The 18,180-nt window shown below is 36.9% G+C and overlaps 1 protein-coding gene across 1 annotated transcript in view; it reads left to right on the forward strand.

Moving 5' to 3' along the window:
• SNX7 (sorting nexin 7) overlaps positions 1 to 18,180 on the forward strand; it is a 100,747-nt gene that overhangs the window by 10,511 nt on the left and 72,056 nt on the right. The window contains exon 2 of the mRNA XM_004582020.3: positions 14,681 to 14,863. Within this exon, the coding sequence (XP_004582077.2) occupies positions 14,681 to 14,863 (183 nt within the window). The remainder of the gene's footprint in view (positions 1 to 14,680; positions 14,864 to 18,180) is intronic.

Here is an 18,180-nt window from a genome sequence, read left to right on the forward strand (position 1 = left end):
GATGGTAAATATAATTGAAATGAATTGGTTTTAATCAGTGGTGAACAATGTTATTGCTGGATGACACAGAGCTATGTTGAACCTCAGTCTTGAACAAAATCCCCTGTTTATTTTATATTAGAAGAAATGAACATGAAGCTTAAAAAACGTAGGCAGAGCATCAGAAATGTCTTTTACTTGGAAGAGTAAATCCCCTTATGCTAATTAATAGCACTTGCTCCAGCCAGCCAGCCAGCCAGTGTACTGCAATGAAAAGCAACTTTGGCAGGAAAGGAGAAAAATAGTGTGTAGCTCACAGAAGAGTTTTGATAATCCATCATGCCTGTAAATGTAGGTGCAAAAAGAGGCAAGCGTTGGTGACATCTACAGCTGATGTGACATGGAAACCTATTGGAGAGGAACTAGGACTCTAATGCACAGATAACAATGCTTCATTTAATGGCTGGTCCGTGGCAATGGGAAAACATTATTGCAGATATTTTGTGTAATGTCGTCAGAAGGTTCTAAATTTAAACTTATTGTACTCTAAGTAACATACTTTATTTCATGAAGTTCTTTAAAGATATATTATTTATTTGAAAGGTAGAGCGAGCAAACGAGAGAGAGAGAAAGAGAGAGAGAGAGAGAGAGAGAGAGAGAGAGAAAGAGAAAGAAATCTTCCCTCTGGGGCTCATTTTTCAGTTGACGGCAACAGCCAATACCTGGCCAACACAATGCTGGGAGCCTGAAACTCAATCTACATTACCCACATGAATCTTCTGTAAGAAGGATGGAAGTTTAAACACCAAATTATTAAAATCAAACATTTGTTTACTTTGAAAAATACTTTTATCTGATTACCTTTTTCTTAGAAAACCATTATTAACACATACCTTTCTTATGTAAAATTGAGTCACTATGATTGAATGATTTTTGAGTAAACTGAGTGCACAATCATCCCTGTAAACCATTTTAAAGAGACTCATTGCCTTTGGAAATATCTATCATTCATTTTTACAATGAATCCTTGTTTTTACTCCTAACTGTGGAAAACCACGTAGCCATTGTTTCTTTCTCTGTATATGGATTTACCTCTCTAGATTGTTTCATAGGAATAATTGGAATGTCTGACTTTTTTGAGATATATATGTATTGTATGGAATATTTTGAATTATTATATAAAATTATTTTCAAATATAAAATAGAATTCAATATTTTAAAATGAAATAGAATGACTAGAAAGTCTGTTTAGGATTTAAATGAAAGTATGTTATGTGTGATCAAAAGCAAAAGGCACATTCTTGGCGTATGCTTCTTTAAAACTGGAGAAGTTTCTAACTATCCAGGAAGTATGAGAGTACTTCAAAAAGTTCATGCAAAATGGAACTAAAAGATAAGTTTATTTCAGTGGAAAAATTGTTGAAATGCATATATACAATGGGGTCTTCAAAAACTCACGAAAATGCATATCATGGAACAACCGTGCATGGGCTTCAAGGGGTTGTTCTTCTGTACACCAAAATAAATGTAGTGCAGAAATTAGTGTTTCCATGAACGCGCACAAAGAATCATCTGACAGGAAACAGAGGGGTCTTTCAAAACAATCATGCCCCCTCTGATGGTGGATTTGTGGCAGTTATTTGGCATTTGGAATATTTCAGGATAAAGACAAAAAATAATTAAAAATAGAACATTAAATTTTTCACTAATTAAGAAATTACCTGGGAATATTTGAGATAAACAGAGCTATAGTAATTATAATTAACAAGTTACAATTGGAAATTATGAGCAGTCTGAATAAGAGTGTATGGCCTCTAGCTATGCAGCTAACTCTGTAATAATATATTGTGTAGCCCAGATATGGATACATGTGTGTATGTGTATACAAGATTGTTAGTTAGTTATGTAAAAATATAGGAAAGTTTTTGAGAGTGATAGGAGTCTCCATGAAAGTAAAAATTAGAACGTATCGGATTTTTTTTAATCATTGCATTATATGTTTCCAATGACTGTTAAGAATAATGCCAAGATTCTTGTATTGTTACTTAAATGCAGTCATGTGCGAGGCATTATGCGCAGTAATAGCCGGGCGATTCAGAATTAATAAGGAATAAGAGTAATGTGAGTTCTCAAAAAGTCTAAAAATATGCATTATTAAAAAGTTAAGCAGCAGGGTTTTTTTGTTTGTTTGTTTTAACACTGAAATAGAGTTACCTCCTAATTTAATTTTGTCTGCGTGATTTTGGCTTTGGGTTTGATGCATCAGTATTGATCTTCTACATTTTTTCTGATATGTATGTATATATATATACTATACTAAACTCTTCAAAAATAAAATGCTTGCAAGTTTATTGGTGGGGGCAGATATTTTGGTACTTAGACAGTTACCCTGGGGAGTACCTGCGAAGGTACAGTAGACTGGTTTTAGTTTACCGTAGACCATTTCAGCTGTGACAGTTAATGGCAGTCAGCAGATTTTATTGTTTATAAACTAGTTATGACTTCATTCCTGAGCTAAATCTGCATTATTATGTGTCCATAGAGCATATTCAATGGATCAGAGTCTTTTTGCTGGTTTCTTCTGCATATAGGTAGTCATCTCTGAATCCACAATTTGATAGTTAGCTGCTGTCAGCTTTAATAAGTATAATGCGTACCCCAAAGTTGTCGTGTTGCAATTTGAGAAGCAGTTCATCATATGCAGCTTTATCATTTATTTTGTTAAAGATTTGTTTTTTTGTTATTGGCAAGGCAGATTTACAGAGAGAAGGAAAGACAGAGAGAAAGATCTTGCATCTTTTGATTCACTCCCCAGTGACAGGAGCTGATCTGATCCAAAGCTAGGAGCCTCTTCTGAGTCTCTTGCATGCTGGTAGGGTCCCAAGGCTTTGGGTCGTCCTCTACTGCTTTCCCAGGCCACAGGCAGGGAGCTGGATGGGAAGTGGAGCAATTGAGACAGAAACTAGCACCCACATGGTATCTCAGCACTTGCAGGGGGAGGATTAGCCAGTTGAGCTAATACGCTGGGCCTGTACCAGTCATTGTTTTAAATGTCATGGACATGTAGTCAATATGTTGCAGCTTGGGGACACATGTGTAAGCTGCCTCAGTGTGTTGAAGGATGCACTTGCTGACCAATCTTGCCTTTCAGCCTTAGCATTTTAGTTGTTGTGCTTTTATCCTGGCTTGTACATGCAGTGTTGTTTACTGCATGATTAACATGATTAATAATGTTGACTTGTATGCACCTGTTCATGTGTATATATGTGGAAAAAAATCCCAGAAGAAACGAAAATTCTGAAAATCTGAAATTTACCTTTTGCCTATCTGCTAATTACTGAGAAGGCTTTATTTTTATTTCCAAGTTTTATGGAAAAACTATAAGGAAAAATTCAAGGACATATCTTAGTAATCAAGCTTATATCCTTAAATCTGTCTTTTAAAAAACCTTATAATATAGATGAATATTTGTAAATTATATTGTTATTTATATACTACAATGGGTAGTATAAAGTAGAGATAGGCATTAACCCACTAACAAAACTGATTGTTCTTCCTTTGCTTTTTTTTTTTCATTTTTTGTTTTAAAGATTTGTTTATTTATTTGAATGGCACAGCTACAGAGAGCTTTGTGGAGAGATTTTTTCTTCATCTGGCCTATTATCCAAATGGCCTGGACGATGCCAGAATCTGGAGCTTATTCCAGGTCTGCCACATGGATGCAGTCGTCCAACCACGTGGGCTCTCCTCTGCTGACTTCCTAGGTTCACCATCAGAGAGCTGGATCAGACGTCAGCAGCCAGGACTTGAAGTGGTACCCATATAGGATGCTGGCACCGCAAGAGGTGGCTTTACCTTCTGTGTCATACCACTGACTCCACCTTGTTTTTGTAAATGTGGTATTATTGGAATACAACCATTTTTATGCATTGGTGTATTTTTTTGTCATTTCTTTTGCACTATATGACCATCTTGAGATGTTTTGACAGAGACCAGATAGCATATAACACCAAAACTATTTATTACATGGCTTTTTGTGAAAAGTGTTTGGAGAAATCTGGAGATAGAATAGTAAAGTTTGCATCCATGTTCTCTGTTCTCAGTCATTGGTGTGTTCACCCAGGGTTCATCTTCTTTCCCTGCCTCTTCCCCATGCTCTTGGTTTCCCTCTGCTTTTCCCTTGCCCTGTCTTCCTCTAGCTCTGCCTCTCCTTTCCTTTTCGCTCCTCTCCCTCTTCTACACTCTCTGTCTTTGTCTCATTTGGAAGAAACTAATAATCGGAATCGTGTGTTTGTCACTTATATTTGCTTTCACAAAGATTTGTATGTGTACCCTGAAACCATGTATTTTAAGGATTTATGAATTTTTGGACCTTGAATGTTTTAGAACTTTTAAATATGGCAGTCATGTGTGAATTCAATCATTTGCTTTCTTTTCCTAATAGCTACTTGATGTGTGGCTTGTGGTTGAACTTGGTTTTCATTGCTATGTGTTAAACACACAGTTGTATGCATTTAGCACTTCCATTTCTCCATTCTTTTTTTCTGTTTTTTTTTCTTCTAATTTTTAGCAATGCTACGTTGAATGTACATGCAATATTTTAGGTCTCAGGCACTATAGTGCTGTATAATGACCATTTTTTTTTACTTATCCTTGCTTTATATTTATATCTAATTTCACAGGAAAGTGAATGCAGAGATTAAGTTTGATTTCTTAAATCTGGGTGCCTCCACTAACACTTTAATTGATCTTATCTGAAAACAAGGGTGGGGAGGGAAAAGCACCTACTCATTTTTATTTGATTAAATATAAAAAAATAATGTGCAGGACTGTCACAAGGTTTGCATAAGCAAATTCATTAATATTTCCCGTAGGCATTTTGAATCTCATTTTATTTTCTGAAAAACTTCCATAATTTGGAATGACTATGGCCAGTCCAAGAGATTGCAGATAAGAAAATGGAACCTCAGAAAAGGAAGTGACTTGACCAAATTCACTCAACTTATTTTTGTCTAAAGTTGGGTGGACTTTTGCTCTGCTTGATCACAGAGATTATTTCTTTTAATACTTGTATTTAAATCTTCTGGAAGAAAACCTTGTCAAAAACAAATTAAGCATTTTTGCGTCATAAAAATGTTTATGTTCAATGTCAGGAAAAAACAATACTTGTGGTAACACTTAGAAAATGGGAAAAAAACCACAAGAAACAGAATAATGGGTAAATAAATTGCGATGTAGAGGGTGACATGATGACTAAACCAGCTAATCCTTCACCAGCCAGCATCAGCATCCCTTATGGACACTGGTTCATCTGCTGGATGCTCTACTTTCCATCCAGTGCCCTGCTTGTGATCTGGGACAGCAGTAGAGGATGGCCTAAGTGCTTAGGACCCTGACCTACATGGGAGACCCAGAAGAGGCTCCTGGCTCCTGGTTTTGGATGGCCTCAACTCTGGGTGTGACATGCATTTAGGGAGTGAAACAGCAGACGGAAGATCTTTCTCTCTCTCTCATTCTCTTGGTAAAATTTGCCTTTCCAATAAAAATAAATTTTAAAAAAGGGTGGGATTTATGCCTGCTGGGTATGTGTACTACATAATGGTAGTTAAATAGGTTTAGAATAGTGTTATGTACCTTAGGAGTCCGTAACAGAGTTTGGCTTTTGCTGCAGTCACATTTGAAACAGTGCTCCACAGGAAGCTTTTCTCATTTTTTATTATTATTATAAGCAGGCAGATTGGAAGGATTTGTAAACCAAAACACAGCTGGTAAGTCTAAATTTAGATCTATCAGGATGAGTGTCCCTCTTAACAACATGGCTTCTCTAACTTTTTCTACTCTAAGTTGCTTTTTTACCAGATGTCTCTTGGTGTGAGTGTTTCTTGTGTATCAGCAATTTTATTTGCATGGCCTTTTCATGCCAGTGTTCTGATTTATCACACTTCTCACATTGGTTCCCCCCCCCCTCAACTTGTAAAAAGAAAATAGCTGTTTGTGCACAGATGGTAGATGCAATTTAGTATTATCAGAAAAATTCATGTGATATTTATGAGAAGTTTCTGAGTAGCATTTTAGTGAGTGGCACTAACAAAGGACACTTCTTAGCGAGGCCATAATTTCCCTTTTAACTTGTTTCTTTTCATGTTATCTCCAGAATATTTAAATACAGAGAAGCCATCATTACTTTAATATTTCACTGTGCATTTAATTGTTTGGGTGGTAGAGCTTTCCAGTCATCTAATAGCCTTAAAGAAAAGAAGCAAAAAAAAAAAAAAAAAAAAAAGAAAGAAAAAAAAAAAGAAAAGAAAAGAAAAGAGGCAAAAAAAAAAAAAAAAAAAAAAAAAAGAAAAGAGGCAAAAACCTCTACCAGGAATTTCCGGAGGTAATAACTTGTAGAAAATAGGATGAATAGAACCAAGCAAGATTTCTTCCACCTGCCCATGACTGTGTATGCCCTGTGGTTGTGGACAAACTGGAATAGTTGTGAGAGCTGCTGTAGTATAGGACTCTAATTGGGTGTCCTCCATAACAAAGCTCAGTTCTCTGAGTTCTGGAAGTTAGATGTCTGATTTCAGGTGTCAGCAGGTTGCTTTCCTCAGAAGTCCAGTAACATGCTAACATAATTCTAATACATTTGTTTCAGCAAAGTTACTTAAGTGTTTTCTTTTGCAATGGATGTGTGATTTTGAAGTAAGAATACCAGACAGCAATTCATGCAACACAGTGGGCTTTCTTCTCCAGCACACACATTTGGCTTAGCCTGAAGCCATTCACTACCCTGGCTGTAGGAAGCATGTTCACTTTTATTTTAAAATTAGAGCTTTTTGAAACAGTTAATTTCCTTTCTGATCTAATCTTTTGGGTAAGAAATGGAAGGATACGTTTGCATTGGTTAAAACACCAGGGCACTTACACAAATGACACACAAATGCTGTTGAGAGGGAGGGAACTGGAAATGGAAACTTGGGTTGGGGTAGGAGAGAGAGAGATGGAGAGAGACAGAGATTATTATATTATTGTTTAGGTGAGACATTTGCTTTGAAAAGAGTGCATCTTAATGATTCATTTCTCCTGAAAAGCATCAAATACAAAAGGTTAAGTGGAGTTCTTTTTGGTTAATTGCTTCTTTGGGTGTTCTTACACACTGATTTTCTTCATTTGTTCATGTCCAAGTATAAATCTTTTAAGCATTGCCAGTGTATTTTCTTTCCTTCTTTGAAGTGAATATAAAACACTTTGGATAGTCAGTTTTATTGAGGTTTTAAGAATGTTTTTGAGTGATTCATAGTAATTTAAATCCTTCTTCTGAAATCTTGGATGTTGCTAAATTTCAGCCTGCAATTTTCTCCCTTTGCTAGATATTTTATGACACCGCACTACGCTCATTGGAATTGTGAGCCTTTGTAAATGCATGCAGATCTTTCCCATTCTACAAAAGTATGCATTTTAAGTAGAAGAAATAGAATGCTAAATTATGTAGTAGGTACAAGAAGTGAGTTGTGGTGAGGTAGGAGGATAAGTATAATGAATGCCAAAGCACATGGTTATGTGCAAGGTGGGTGAAATTTAAAGTAGATTTGACTGTCAAATTAAAATTCATCAGCTTAAAATACTACTTTTCATATGAGATAGATTTTGAAGGAAAAAATTATATGTGGATCATGCATTTATTTGAAAGATTAAATTTTGTTTTCCATTGTATTAGCATTCTATAGTTTATTTGGACAATCTCATTTTTATTGGATTTCAGACACTCTTTCTCTTGTGAATTCTTAGTTATACAGGTTCGATGAGTTAAGAAAGGAAACATCCAATGTAATCCAAGATTGGTAAAAGTGGCCTTTTACTATGGTCTTATTGTCCTTAAATGAATAATATTCAGTATTGACTCTTAACAGCCTTTTTTTTTCTAATTATAAAATGATGTATGTTTATTTAGGAATTGCAGAAAGCTACATAGTAAATATATGAAATCCAACAATAATCTTGATTAAACTTCTGTTAACATTCTAACATTTCTTCTGTTAACATAATTTATTCCTGCATTTGCTTGATTCTCCTTTGAACTCATCCCTGCTGGTATCGCACATGAAAATGCACATTGCAAAATGGTTGCATAGACACTTGATAGCCTGCTGTTTTTCTAAACAATCTGCAAAATTTTGTTCAGAATCTTGTATGTTCTTCTAAACCATTACTTTTAGCCATTTATTTTGTCACTAGTATAAAATGTATTGCTATTGTTTCCTATCATAGTAATACGAGTTGATTTATTTCATTGAACTTTTGTTCTAGCTTTTTTTGTGTGTCTGATTAGTACAGCTGAAGTTTGTCTCCAGCTCTTGGGCCAAATCGTAGCTAAGTGTCTTCCTAAGTGTCTTACTGGGAGTCACAGTAGCCCACATCTTCGTACTTTTCTGCAAGCAGCGTGCTTTACAATATCATGTCCTCTGTTATTGCCAGACTTTTTGTGGGAGGAACCTGTACACTGGTGCTGTGGATGTACTGATGCTTGCAAAGTGTTTTCATTGACTTTGTTTGAGGGAAGAACAACTCCATATTATGATTCCATTTCTGTTTCTTTCATAATTCTCTCAAAGGTGTATTTTCTTAGAACATCATATTTTTTTTTTTCTTTTTTAATACACACATACTGGCAGGGAGTGGGAGAAAGGGTTTTGGAGAAACATTATGAAAAACTCCTGACTTTAACCTCAAAAAAACTCAATTAATACTGTAGGGTTATCTGTTGAAGCAACAGCTGAATTTCTATTGGAAACAAATTTTGACCTAATTTATGATTTGTTCACTCAAAATTGTCCACACTGATCGTTAAAAAAGGGAAGGTTTGTTGAAGATTTAATCTCTTAGTGTATCAGCTGTCTTTTGTCTTTTGCATCGCAATTACCAAAGCTATGTCATTACTTTCGGAGAAAAAGCTATCTAAAAAATATAGAGTGGGGAAAAAAAAGTCGTCACTGTTAGTGCAGAAATATCTCCTATCTCATTGATAGTTTCAGCTTGATCTTAAATTTGTATGTTTTGTTTCACTAAAACTTTTTATTCATAAATAATAACATAGTTTTTCCCTTTCCATTTTAGCCTTCGTTTTTGCACATGGAGCAAAACTATTGATGGTGAGCCAGTAGTTGACCAGCTTGGCCAAGAAAGTGGCCAAGTGGTTGGTGAAATTGGGCTGAGGCAGCATCTAATGAGGCTGAGACTGAGGATGAGGTTGCCTTGGGCTGTGCAAAGCTGAATTGGAAGCTGTCATGGCTGAGAATTTGGTTTTAGACAGGGATATTGTGCAAATAAACAGCTAATATATTCAAGATGATAGTAATTGCCAATGGAGAAAGGAGTTATAAACCAGAGGTGTTGTGAACTCTGAAATTTGCATTTGTGTTTATCTGTAGATGTAGCTCTAAGTGTGAGTATGTTTTTGTGTGTCATCCATGCATTTTCTAACACGTCTGTCTTGGTTAGTGACTGCTGCTTTCAGTGGCCTCTAAAAGGAACCATCTTGGGGTTTAGGCCTGCCAGCGGGCCCTGAAGTCACTTAAGGGTGAGACAGCAGTGCTCTTTGGCCTTAAGAAGCATCTGAGACAAGCTGGTAAGGAATATCTGCTTTATTATGCTCAGGTTGCAGCTTTAAAAGGGTAAGAAAGGGGAGGGCAGGAGGGCATTTTCAGGCCAAATCCCCCCACCCTGCCCACCAAAGACTGTCATTGGCTATAAGGCGTGTCTGTCTCCCTTGACCTTCCTGTCATGCTCCACGTGTGGAATCTTGACCTTCTAGCCTTGTTGGAGGTCACACTCCACGTTAGGCTTGGGAGTTTTACCTGAGACCATAGGGAAGTAAGTTTTAAGCCCGCCAGGTAGCAGGGCATTTCCCAAGAACCAGAATTCCTTTAAGAAATAATCTGATTCCAAAGTTTGGGAAAGAACAAAACCAATCTAGAATATCTTGTTATGTCAGATGGGAAACTTCTAAAGGAATGATGAAGGCTTAGCCAAATCACAAAGGTATTGCCTTTAACTCCCTTACGTTTCCCTGTGGTGAAATTTGGAACATATTAAATGTCAAAATAAGATATAATATTAGCGGACTATAAGTCATTGAATAAAATAGGAATTTTGAGACTCTATCCACTTAATTGATGGAATGAATATTCAGGCACTGTAAGCAGTACTGCAGCCAGATCAAGCAGCCAATCTGCTTTTTTTCTTTTTTTAATCTGTAATTTATTTTTTATTGCTTTAAGTCTTATTAAGTGATTTGACTTTTTTGAGACATTTATTTATTTGAAATATAGAGTTACAGAGAGGAGGAGAGACAGATTTGCATTTGCTGTTTTATTCTCCTAGATGGCCACACTGTAGAAGGATGGGCCAGGCCAAAGCCAGAAAATTCACCCAGGTCTCCCACTTGGGAGTAGAGTGCCAGACATTTGGGGCATCTTCAGCTGCTTTCCCAAGGGTGTTAGCAGGGAACTGGATCGGAAGTGGAGCATTCAGAGCACAAACTGGTGCTGATTCAGTATTCCAGAACCAGAGTCTGCAACTTAAGAGGCTCCATCATAGCACTTTTAAAAACCATGGACATTTATTATTTTATTGTATGATCTGAACTTTAAGGAAAAGTTTAAAGAATTTTAAGAACCACTGAAATTCGACATCTGTTACCATTTCATAGCCTTTGCTTTTTCTCTGTGTGCATTGAGGGCAAGTTAGAGACATGATGTCTTGTAACTTTTGAGTACCTCTCTGTGTGTGTTTTCTGAGAATGAGCAGTCTTCTAATCACAGTATGTGTATCTAAACCAGGATTGCCCATTCACATAATATAGTCCACAGAGCTTCCAAAGTTTTTCTGGCTTTCCCAAGATTATCTTTGAGAGGAGAGAAAGAATATGTTCTTGTTCAGAAGCAGCATTTCATTCAGGATCAGGTGCTGCATTAGGCTGTTAGGGCTTCTTCCATTTGGAACTATATCTCATCTTCTTCTTCATTGTGGTGTTATTCTTGAAGGAAAATGTCCTCCCCTCCAACACATACATACATCGTTTCTCTCTTACTGTTTTCATGTAATAGCATTACCATTTTGAGGTAAATACAGGTTTAAGAAAAAATGGTTTTCATTCACAGTCAAGCCATACATAAACTCTCCTTTTTTTTGTATTCTTATACAGCTCCTGTTATTGTGAATATTCATAATGCAGTCATTCTTTCTTTTTCCCCCTCCCTTCTCTGTTTTGCAGTCTCCATTCTTGGCTTTCTTTAGAGCAATTAGTTTTTCTGGCTATCTTATGTAAGTGCTTCTTCTCATAATAGCTATATCCTAGTCTCACTGTCTTTTCTTTCATCCTTCCTTTGTTTCTTCTGTCCTTTGGTCCACCCCTTTCTTTCCATTTTTGATCTTTTCTTCTTTTTCATCCACCTCTCTCCTTCTCTTTCTTATCCTGCCCTCTTTTGCTCACTTCCCTTTTGCTTTCTCTGTTTTTTAAGCATCCACCCTCTTATCTCTCTTTCTTGGTATGTGCTGCTGATGATCGTTCTGCTCCCGGAGGTCTGTTTCTTGGTCCAGGGTGTACAGTTGTTCTTAAGACTTGTAACATGTCTGCAGAGTTTTCACCATCATCCAGGGAATTCACTTGTTTTTTCTTTTATTAAATCTTGGTTTTAGAGACTATTCATCCTTTGTATATGTCTCTGTTTTAGAGAGTAAAGAAGCTTTTAAAGAACATATGCATAAGAATTTCGCTTCTTAAATCTTGCATGGGTGAAACTGCTTTCTTTTCTGTTTAAATGTCAGTTTGCCTGGTTGTATAAAATTTGAGGTGAAAATACTCTCAGAGTTTTAAAGGCACTGTTTTATTGTCTTTTGATTTTCAGCATTAGTATTGAGAAATCTGATGTGATCCAAATTTCTAGACTTCCTATTTTGTTTTACCCACTCGTGTACCCCTAAAATCTTTTGAGAATTTAATAATCTCTGCTATTGTGAAATATAATGATTGTGCATACTTCTCGTAGCATTGCCCTGTGACCAATGTTCATTCATTCATTCGGGGAATACCTGACATTAATTTTGTTCAAAAACATTTTCCTTCTGCCTTTCTGGGTTTTCTTTTGTTCAGGAACAGTCTACCTGGATCTTTGACTTAAAAAAAAAAAAGCCTGTTCTCGTTCATTTTCCATACTTTGTTCTTTTCATTCAACATACTGGGAGGCTTCAAGAATTCTTTCTTGCAGACTTTGAACTCTGTCTTCCTGTTGAATTTTTACCTTGCTAACCTATTTCAAGTTTTATGAGTCTTTTTGTTGTTGTTATTGACACTGCTGTTGTTGTTTGAATGTTCTTTTGCAACACTGTTTTCATTTGTGGATTTGACAGCTACCTTATCTGTCTGATGGTGTATTTGTTAAGCATTCTCCTCTAATTTCCTTGTTCAATTTATTTGTGACTTTCTTTTGCATCAGAGGCTATTCTCATTGTTGGATATTTGTTGGTTTCCACACCAGGTAATGAAAAGCTGTGAACATATTAGACAAATTTAATGAAAGGAACACTCCTGAAATACCAAGTTGATATTTTAGTGAGTAACAGATCTCAGTCTGCTTTCAGACTGGGTTTTTTTGTGGATACAGGCTCCTTGTTTCTCTCTCTACCCCTGACCTGCTATATTGTTGTGTTTTCATTGAACACAACACTGTTATTAGGCTAACTAGGCCCTGTCTCCACCCACACCCCAGCATAGGGCAGGGAAGATCTCCTTAAGCTGCCCCCAAGGGAGGTTGGAATCTATCTAGCAAATTATCAGATCTGGGCCAGATTCTTAAGGTGCAAGTATGTTCTTTGCAGGCTTGCCTCTATGCCTCTTCTCTCATTCAGTCACAGGAAATTTTCATGTTTGTTTTTTAGTTCATCTCACACCCACCATGAATGTCTAACCAACCAGGTGGGTTATGTAGAGGCGTGCTGGTCCATGAGAGATCCACTGTCAGTTTTCTCGGAGAATGGTTATCTAAGTGAGGAACCTTCAATCCCTCTATAGTTAGTATGGTAGGAATATTTGAATCATCCCCTAAATTGTACATTGAGATGCTAATTGCCAAAGCCACTGGCATTAGGTGAGAGGTGGAGGCATTTGATTCTGAGTGGCACACTCATGAGCGAGATGGGTGTCCTCATAAGAGACCCTGAAGAGACTCTTGTCATTTCTGTCATGGAAGGTTACAGTGAAAAGATAGCATCTGTGGACAGGAAAGCCACTCCCCATCTGGTTATTGAGTCTACCAAGTATCTTGAACTTGGTTTTCCAGTCCTTTAGAAACGTAAGAAATACATTTCTGTTGTTTATAATGTTTCATTATGCCAGCCCTAACATACTGACAGAAGGGGAGCACATCTTTTTGCCAACAGTCCTGGGACCAAGTGAAAGAGATGATTGGATACTTTTCATTCGTTGTGCAGGAATCTGACTTGGTATCTGTATTTTCAGAGTTTGTATCCAGTCATACCTGGTACTCTTGATTGACTCCAGAAAGTAAACTGGTAGTGTTATGTAAAATTGGGACAGGAACTATTCCTTGTTGTATGAAGTGGATGAAAGAATGTGTAACTCTTGTTTGATTTTGTTAGATTTTCAATCTTTTTGAACACTATCATCATCTCTAATATTACGTGCTCTTGGTGCTTCTAATTCCTGGACGTTTCTTGGATTCTACATCATAAACATGCCGTCTTCTTCCTACTTTGCCATTCTCTCACAGGCCATGTTTCAGTTTTCTCTACATTTCTGTATAAGAATCAGATTCCCAATTTCCAGAGGTTTCTATAGTTTCTTCTTTTTATTCTTGTCTTGGTCCATTAATGCAGCTATTAAAATACTTGAGACTGTGTAATCTATTAAAAATAGAAAGTTATTTATCACAGTGCTGAAGGGTGAGAAGTCTGAGATAAGATCCTGGTAAGCTTAATACCAGGTGAGGCTTACTGTCTGTTGTCTTCTAACATGGTCATAGAAGGTGGAAGGAGGAAACAAGGGCTAGCTTGTTCCTCTTAGCCCTTTCCTAAGGATGTCACACGCTCCTGAGGACCTGCTCTTCACTTCCAAGTGGCCCCAGATGATAACATGATTAAGTTTTCAACATGAAATTTGGAGAGAAAATTCAAGTCACAGCAATCCTTGGGATCTTATACCTTTTCTTCCTTCCTTCCTCCCTCTGTCCTTCATTTCTTCCTTTTTCTCTTTCTATCCTTCTACCGTTCTTTTTCCCTCCTACCTTCATCTGTTTCTTTGTCTTTCTCTTTGCTCATCTGTTTTGTCATTCCTCCCCGCTTCTCTCCCTCGTTCTCTCCCTACCGCATTTCTTCTGTCCAAACTTCCACAGTCTCTCCCTTCCTGTCGTCTGGGTGAGTTTGTAAGAGAAACCAGAGATGATAATATGAGAGTTCATCCAAAATGTATGTAAAATGCAAAAAAAATGCAAAAAAGTCCCATGCTTGAATTTCAAAACAAACTTGCATAAAGAAAACTTTTTTTTTCATTTTACTATCCTTCAGACTTTTTGAAGCATACCCCTGCTTAACTGAAAGTCATCTTTTTCCTTGATATATTTCATTACTTTGTTGTTGCTAAGAATTAGAGATTTTGAGTTATTTTGTTGATAATTCTGCTTAATGCCTTATTCCTTAGGATGCTTCCTTGATGGACACGAATTCCTTCAGCCCTATGATGCCAACATCCCCTTTATCAATGATAAATCAAATCAAGTTTGAAGATGAGTCAGAGCTAAAGGATCTCTTCATTACTGTTGATGAACCTGAAAGCCATGTTACTACAATTGAAACTTTTATTACGTATAGGATTGTTACTAAGGTAAACATTGAATGAATATTTTCTTAAATGTATTTATTTTCTCAATAATCCCGAGAGTGCTACTTGTTCATTATGACTTTCATGGTTGCAGAATATAAATTGAACTTAATTATTACTCTTTTCTAGTGCTTTTTGATAAGACAGCGAATCTTTATCTGCCCTATACGTGTTCTATATAAAGACGATGAAATTCAAATTCATTTGAGAAATGCAAATACATTTCATAGTACTGTGGTTCTTAGAGTAAGGGCATTTAGCTTTATAGCTAAAAAATTAGGAAGAAATACTTTTGGAAAAGAAGAGCCTTTTATAATAAGCAGAGTAAATAGTTAAAAATTATGATATAATATTTTATATTCAGGTTTTTTTTCCTGAAAATTACAACGAATAATACCACTTGTTTTCCAGATAAATTAAGTGGCTACTTTATCTTATTTATGAGCTACTGTTCCTGCGTAACAATACAAAGTCTGAAATAGACCTAAAATCCAAGCCTCTTTAATCCTGGGCCACATTCTAGAAAAAGATAAAGTACCTCAGACATAATAACTCAGCCAAATGATGTAATCTTTATGTAATATTACTCTTTTTTTAAAATTCATACTGCTGCTAAGTGCAGCTCTTATAAATGTATACATCTTCTCTCATAGTCTTAAAATCCTAACCTGATCCCTACTATTCAGCAAAAACAAAGTCTAGATGCTTTTGTGTGTCATATCGTGAACTTCTCTGTTTGATACCAATTTGTCATATAGGACACAGACCCTGTTCCTCACATTGGCTACCTCTGCTTTTCACTCACGTAGAGTTCCTTTTCTTGTCTGAGTATTCTATGGTGTTTCTTTGCTTTCATGGTTTTGTATAGGCTTTCTGAATAGTCTATCCATATTCATTGTAATTCATTTCTTCGCTAGGACACAATTAATATGTTCAGTGCCTATGAAGACATTTGTAGTTGTATATGACCCCCAAGATGAAGTAGTCATTTTTTCTCTGTTTTCCCTCACAATTCTAAGCTCTAAAAAGGTAAACAGAACTGCTATATGATCCAACTATCCCATTTCTGGGATTGTATCCAAAGGTAGTGAAATTATTATTTCAAGCATATAGCTGTGCTTGCGTGTTTATTACAGCACTGTTCATATTAACGAACAAATGAAATCAACCAGAGAATTCATTGCGAGATGAGTGGATTAAAAATATATGGTACAGGTACACATGGAATGCCATTCAGCCATAAAGAAAAATGAAATTCTATCATTTATTTCAATGTGGATAGAATTAGAGGGTATCACACAAGAGAAAATGAGCCAGACATGGAAAGATAACTCACAGGTTCATGAAAACTAAAATGAGCTGCATAGAATAAAAAGATAGGCCATTGCTCACTTGCACCGAAATAGCCTGTGGTGTAGAAGACAGAAAGAGGTTCTATTAAACAGAACCAGCAAGCAGTTAGGTAGCACAGGTTGCTTCTAATGTTCCTGTTGCATAGTGGAACATAGAGTGTAATAGTCTATGATTTTTATCAAACTAACTATGAGAGAAGAACCTGGAGTTTCTGATTGTATAAAAATAGCTGATATTTGAAGAGCAGAGTTGCTAATCACCTGAAATAACCATTACACATGATATTCAGCTGTGGTACTGTACTCCATAAATATATACAAATACATGGTCAATAAAATATCAAATGAAAATGTGAAATATTGGAGTCAATTAAGCAAATATTTTTAAAGATTTATTTATTTGAAAGAAAGTGTATATATATTATATATATATGCTTTATATATATATAAAGAGAGGTGGAGAGGCTTCCTTCAGGCCGCTTGGAGTGGGGGTGGGTGGGTGCAGGGGTCCGGGCACTTGGGCTGTGCTCTGATGCTTTTACAGGCACATTAGCATGGATCTGTATCGGAAGTGGAACAGTGGGAATTTGCAACTGACATCCATAGGCTAGCATTGCAGTTGGCAGCCACCTAGCTACAGAACAATACTGAACTCAACCAAGAAATTTAAATGATTTATTTAATCCTGAGGTTCAGATTTTTTATTTTTGAAGTATAAAACTGGGATCATATAGAACCTAGTTTTGTAGGGTAGTTAGAATCGAGCCGGAAAGTAAAGTGCCTATTACAGGATACAATTTTAGTAATTTACATTTGTTTGGGGATAATTGTGTGTTTTTTAAAAAATTATTTATATTTATTGGAAAGTCAGATATACAGAGAGGATGAGAGACAGAGAGGAAGATCTTCCATCTGATGATTCACTCCCTGAGTGACCACAATGGTCAGGGCTGAGCCAATCTCAAGCCAGGAATCAGGAGCTTCTTCCTGGTCCCCCACACGGGTGCAGGATCCCAACGTCTTGGGCCATCCTCAGTTGCTTTTCCAGGCCACAAACAGGGAGCTGAATAGGAAGTGGGGTCGCCGAGACTAGAATTGGAACTTACATGGGATGCTGGCACATGCAGTGCGAGGACTTTATCCATTAGGCTTCTCGGCTGGGCCCCATATTTTTAATATACATTCTGATTTTCTCTGTGCACTTCCGAGGAAAGCTAGTGAAAACTTTTTTTAAGATTTGTTTATTTGAAAGGCAGAGTTACAAATGAAGAGGGAGAGACAGAGAGGGTGGGATCTTTGATTGGTTGCACAGCTGGGCCTGGGCCAAGCCAAAGTTAGGAGACAGTAGTTTCATCTGGGTCTCTTGAATGAATGCCAGGGCTAAATACTACAACCCTCTTCCCTGGCTTTCTGAAGGAGAGTTTGCAGAGAGCTGAATTGGAAGTGCAGTCGCTGAGACTCACACTGGCTCTCATTTGTGATGCTAGTGATAATCTGCTGCATGCCAAGCTGTCCCTGGTAATGAGGTCGTAAGTTATGCATAATTTCAAACATAATTCTTGGGACAGAGTAATTAGCAATTACATTTTTGAATCAGTGAGTGAGTGAGTTTATCTTAGTTATATGAAGCGGTGTGGAGGTGATTGCTTGGCCTAGCGTTTAAGATGCTGCTGTGGTGTCCTGTATTAGAGGCCTTGGGTTCAGTATCTGGCTCTGGCTTCAGATTCTAGCTTCCTGCTAAAGTAGATTCTGGGAAGGAGTGGGTGTGGCTCAAGTTGATGGTTTCTGCCACAAAAAGGGGAAACCTGGCTTGACTGCCCAGTTGTTGCCAGGCATTCTGAGCAGTCAGTGGTGCCTGGGGGCACTGTCTCAGTCACTCCCATTCTCTTGGTCTTTCTGCCTCTCAAATAATCAAGAAATTTAAAAAATGATAGAGTGAGACAAAATGGAGTTGTGTCTTCATTTCTG

Source organism: Ochotona princeps, chromosome 2 (genome assembly GCF_030435755.1).
Source record: "Ochotona princeps isolate mOchPri1 chromosome 2, mOchPri1.hap1, whole genome shotgun sequence".
NCBI lineage: Eukaryota > Metazoa > Chordata > Mammalia > Lagomorpha > Ochotonidae > Ochotona > Ochotona princeps.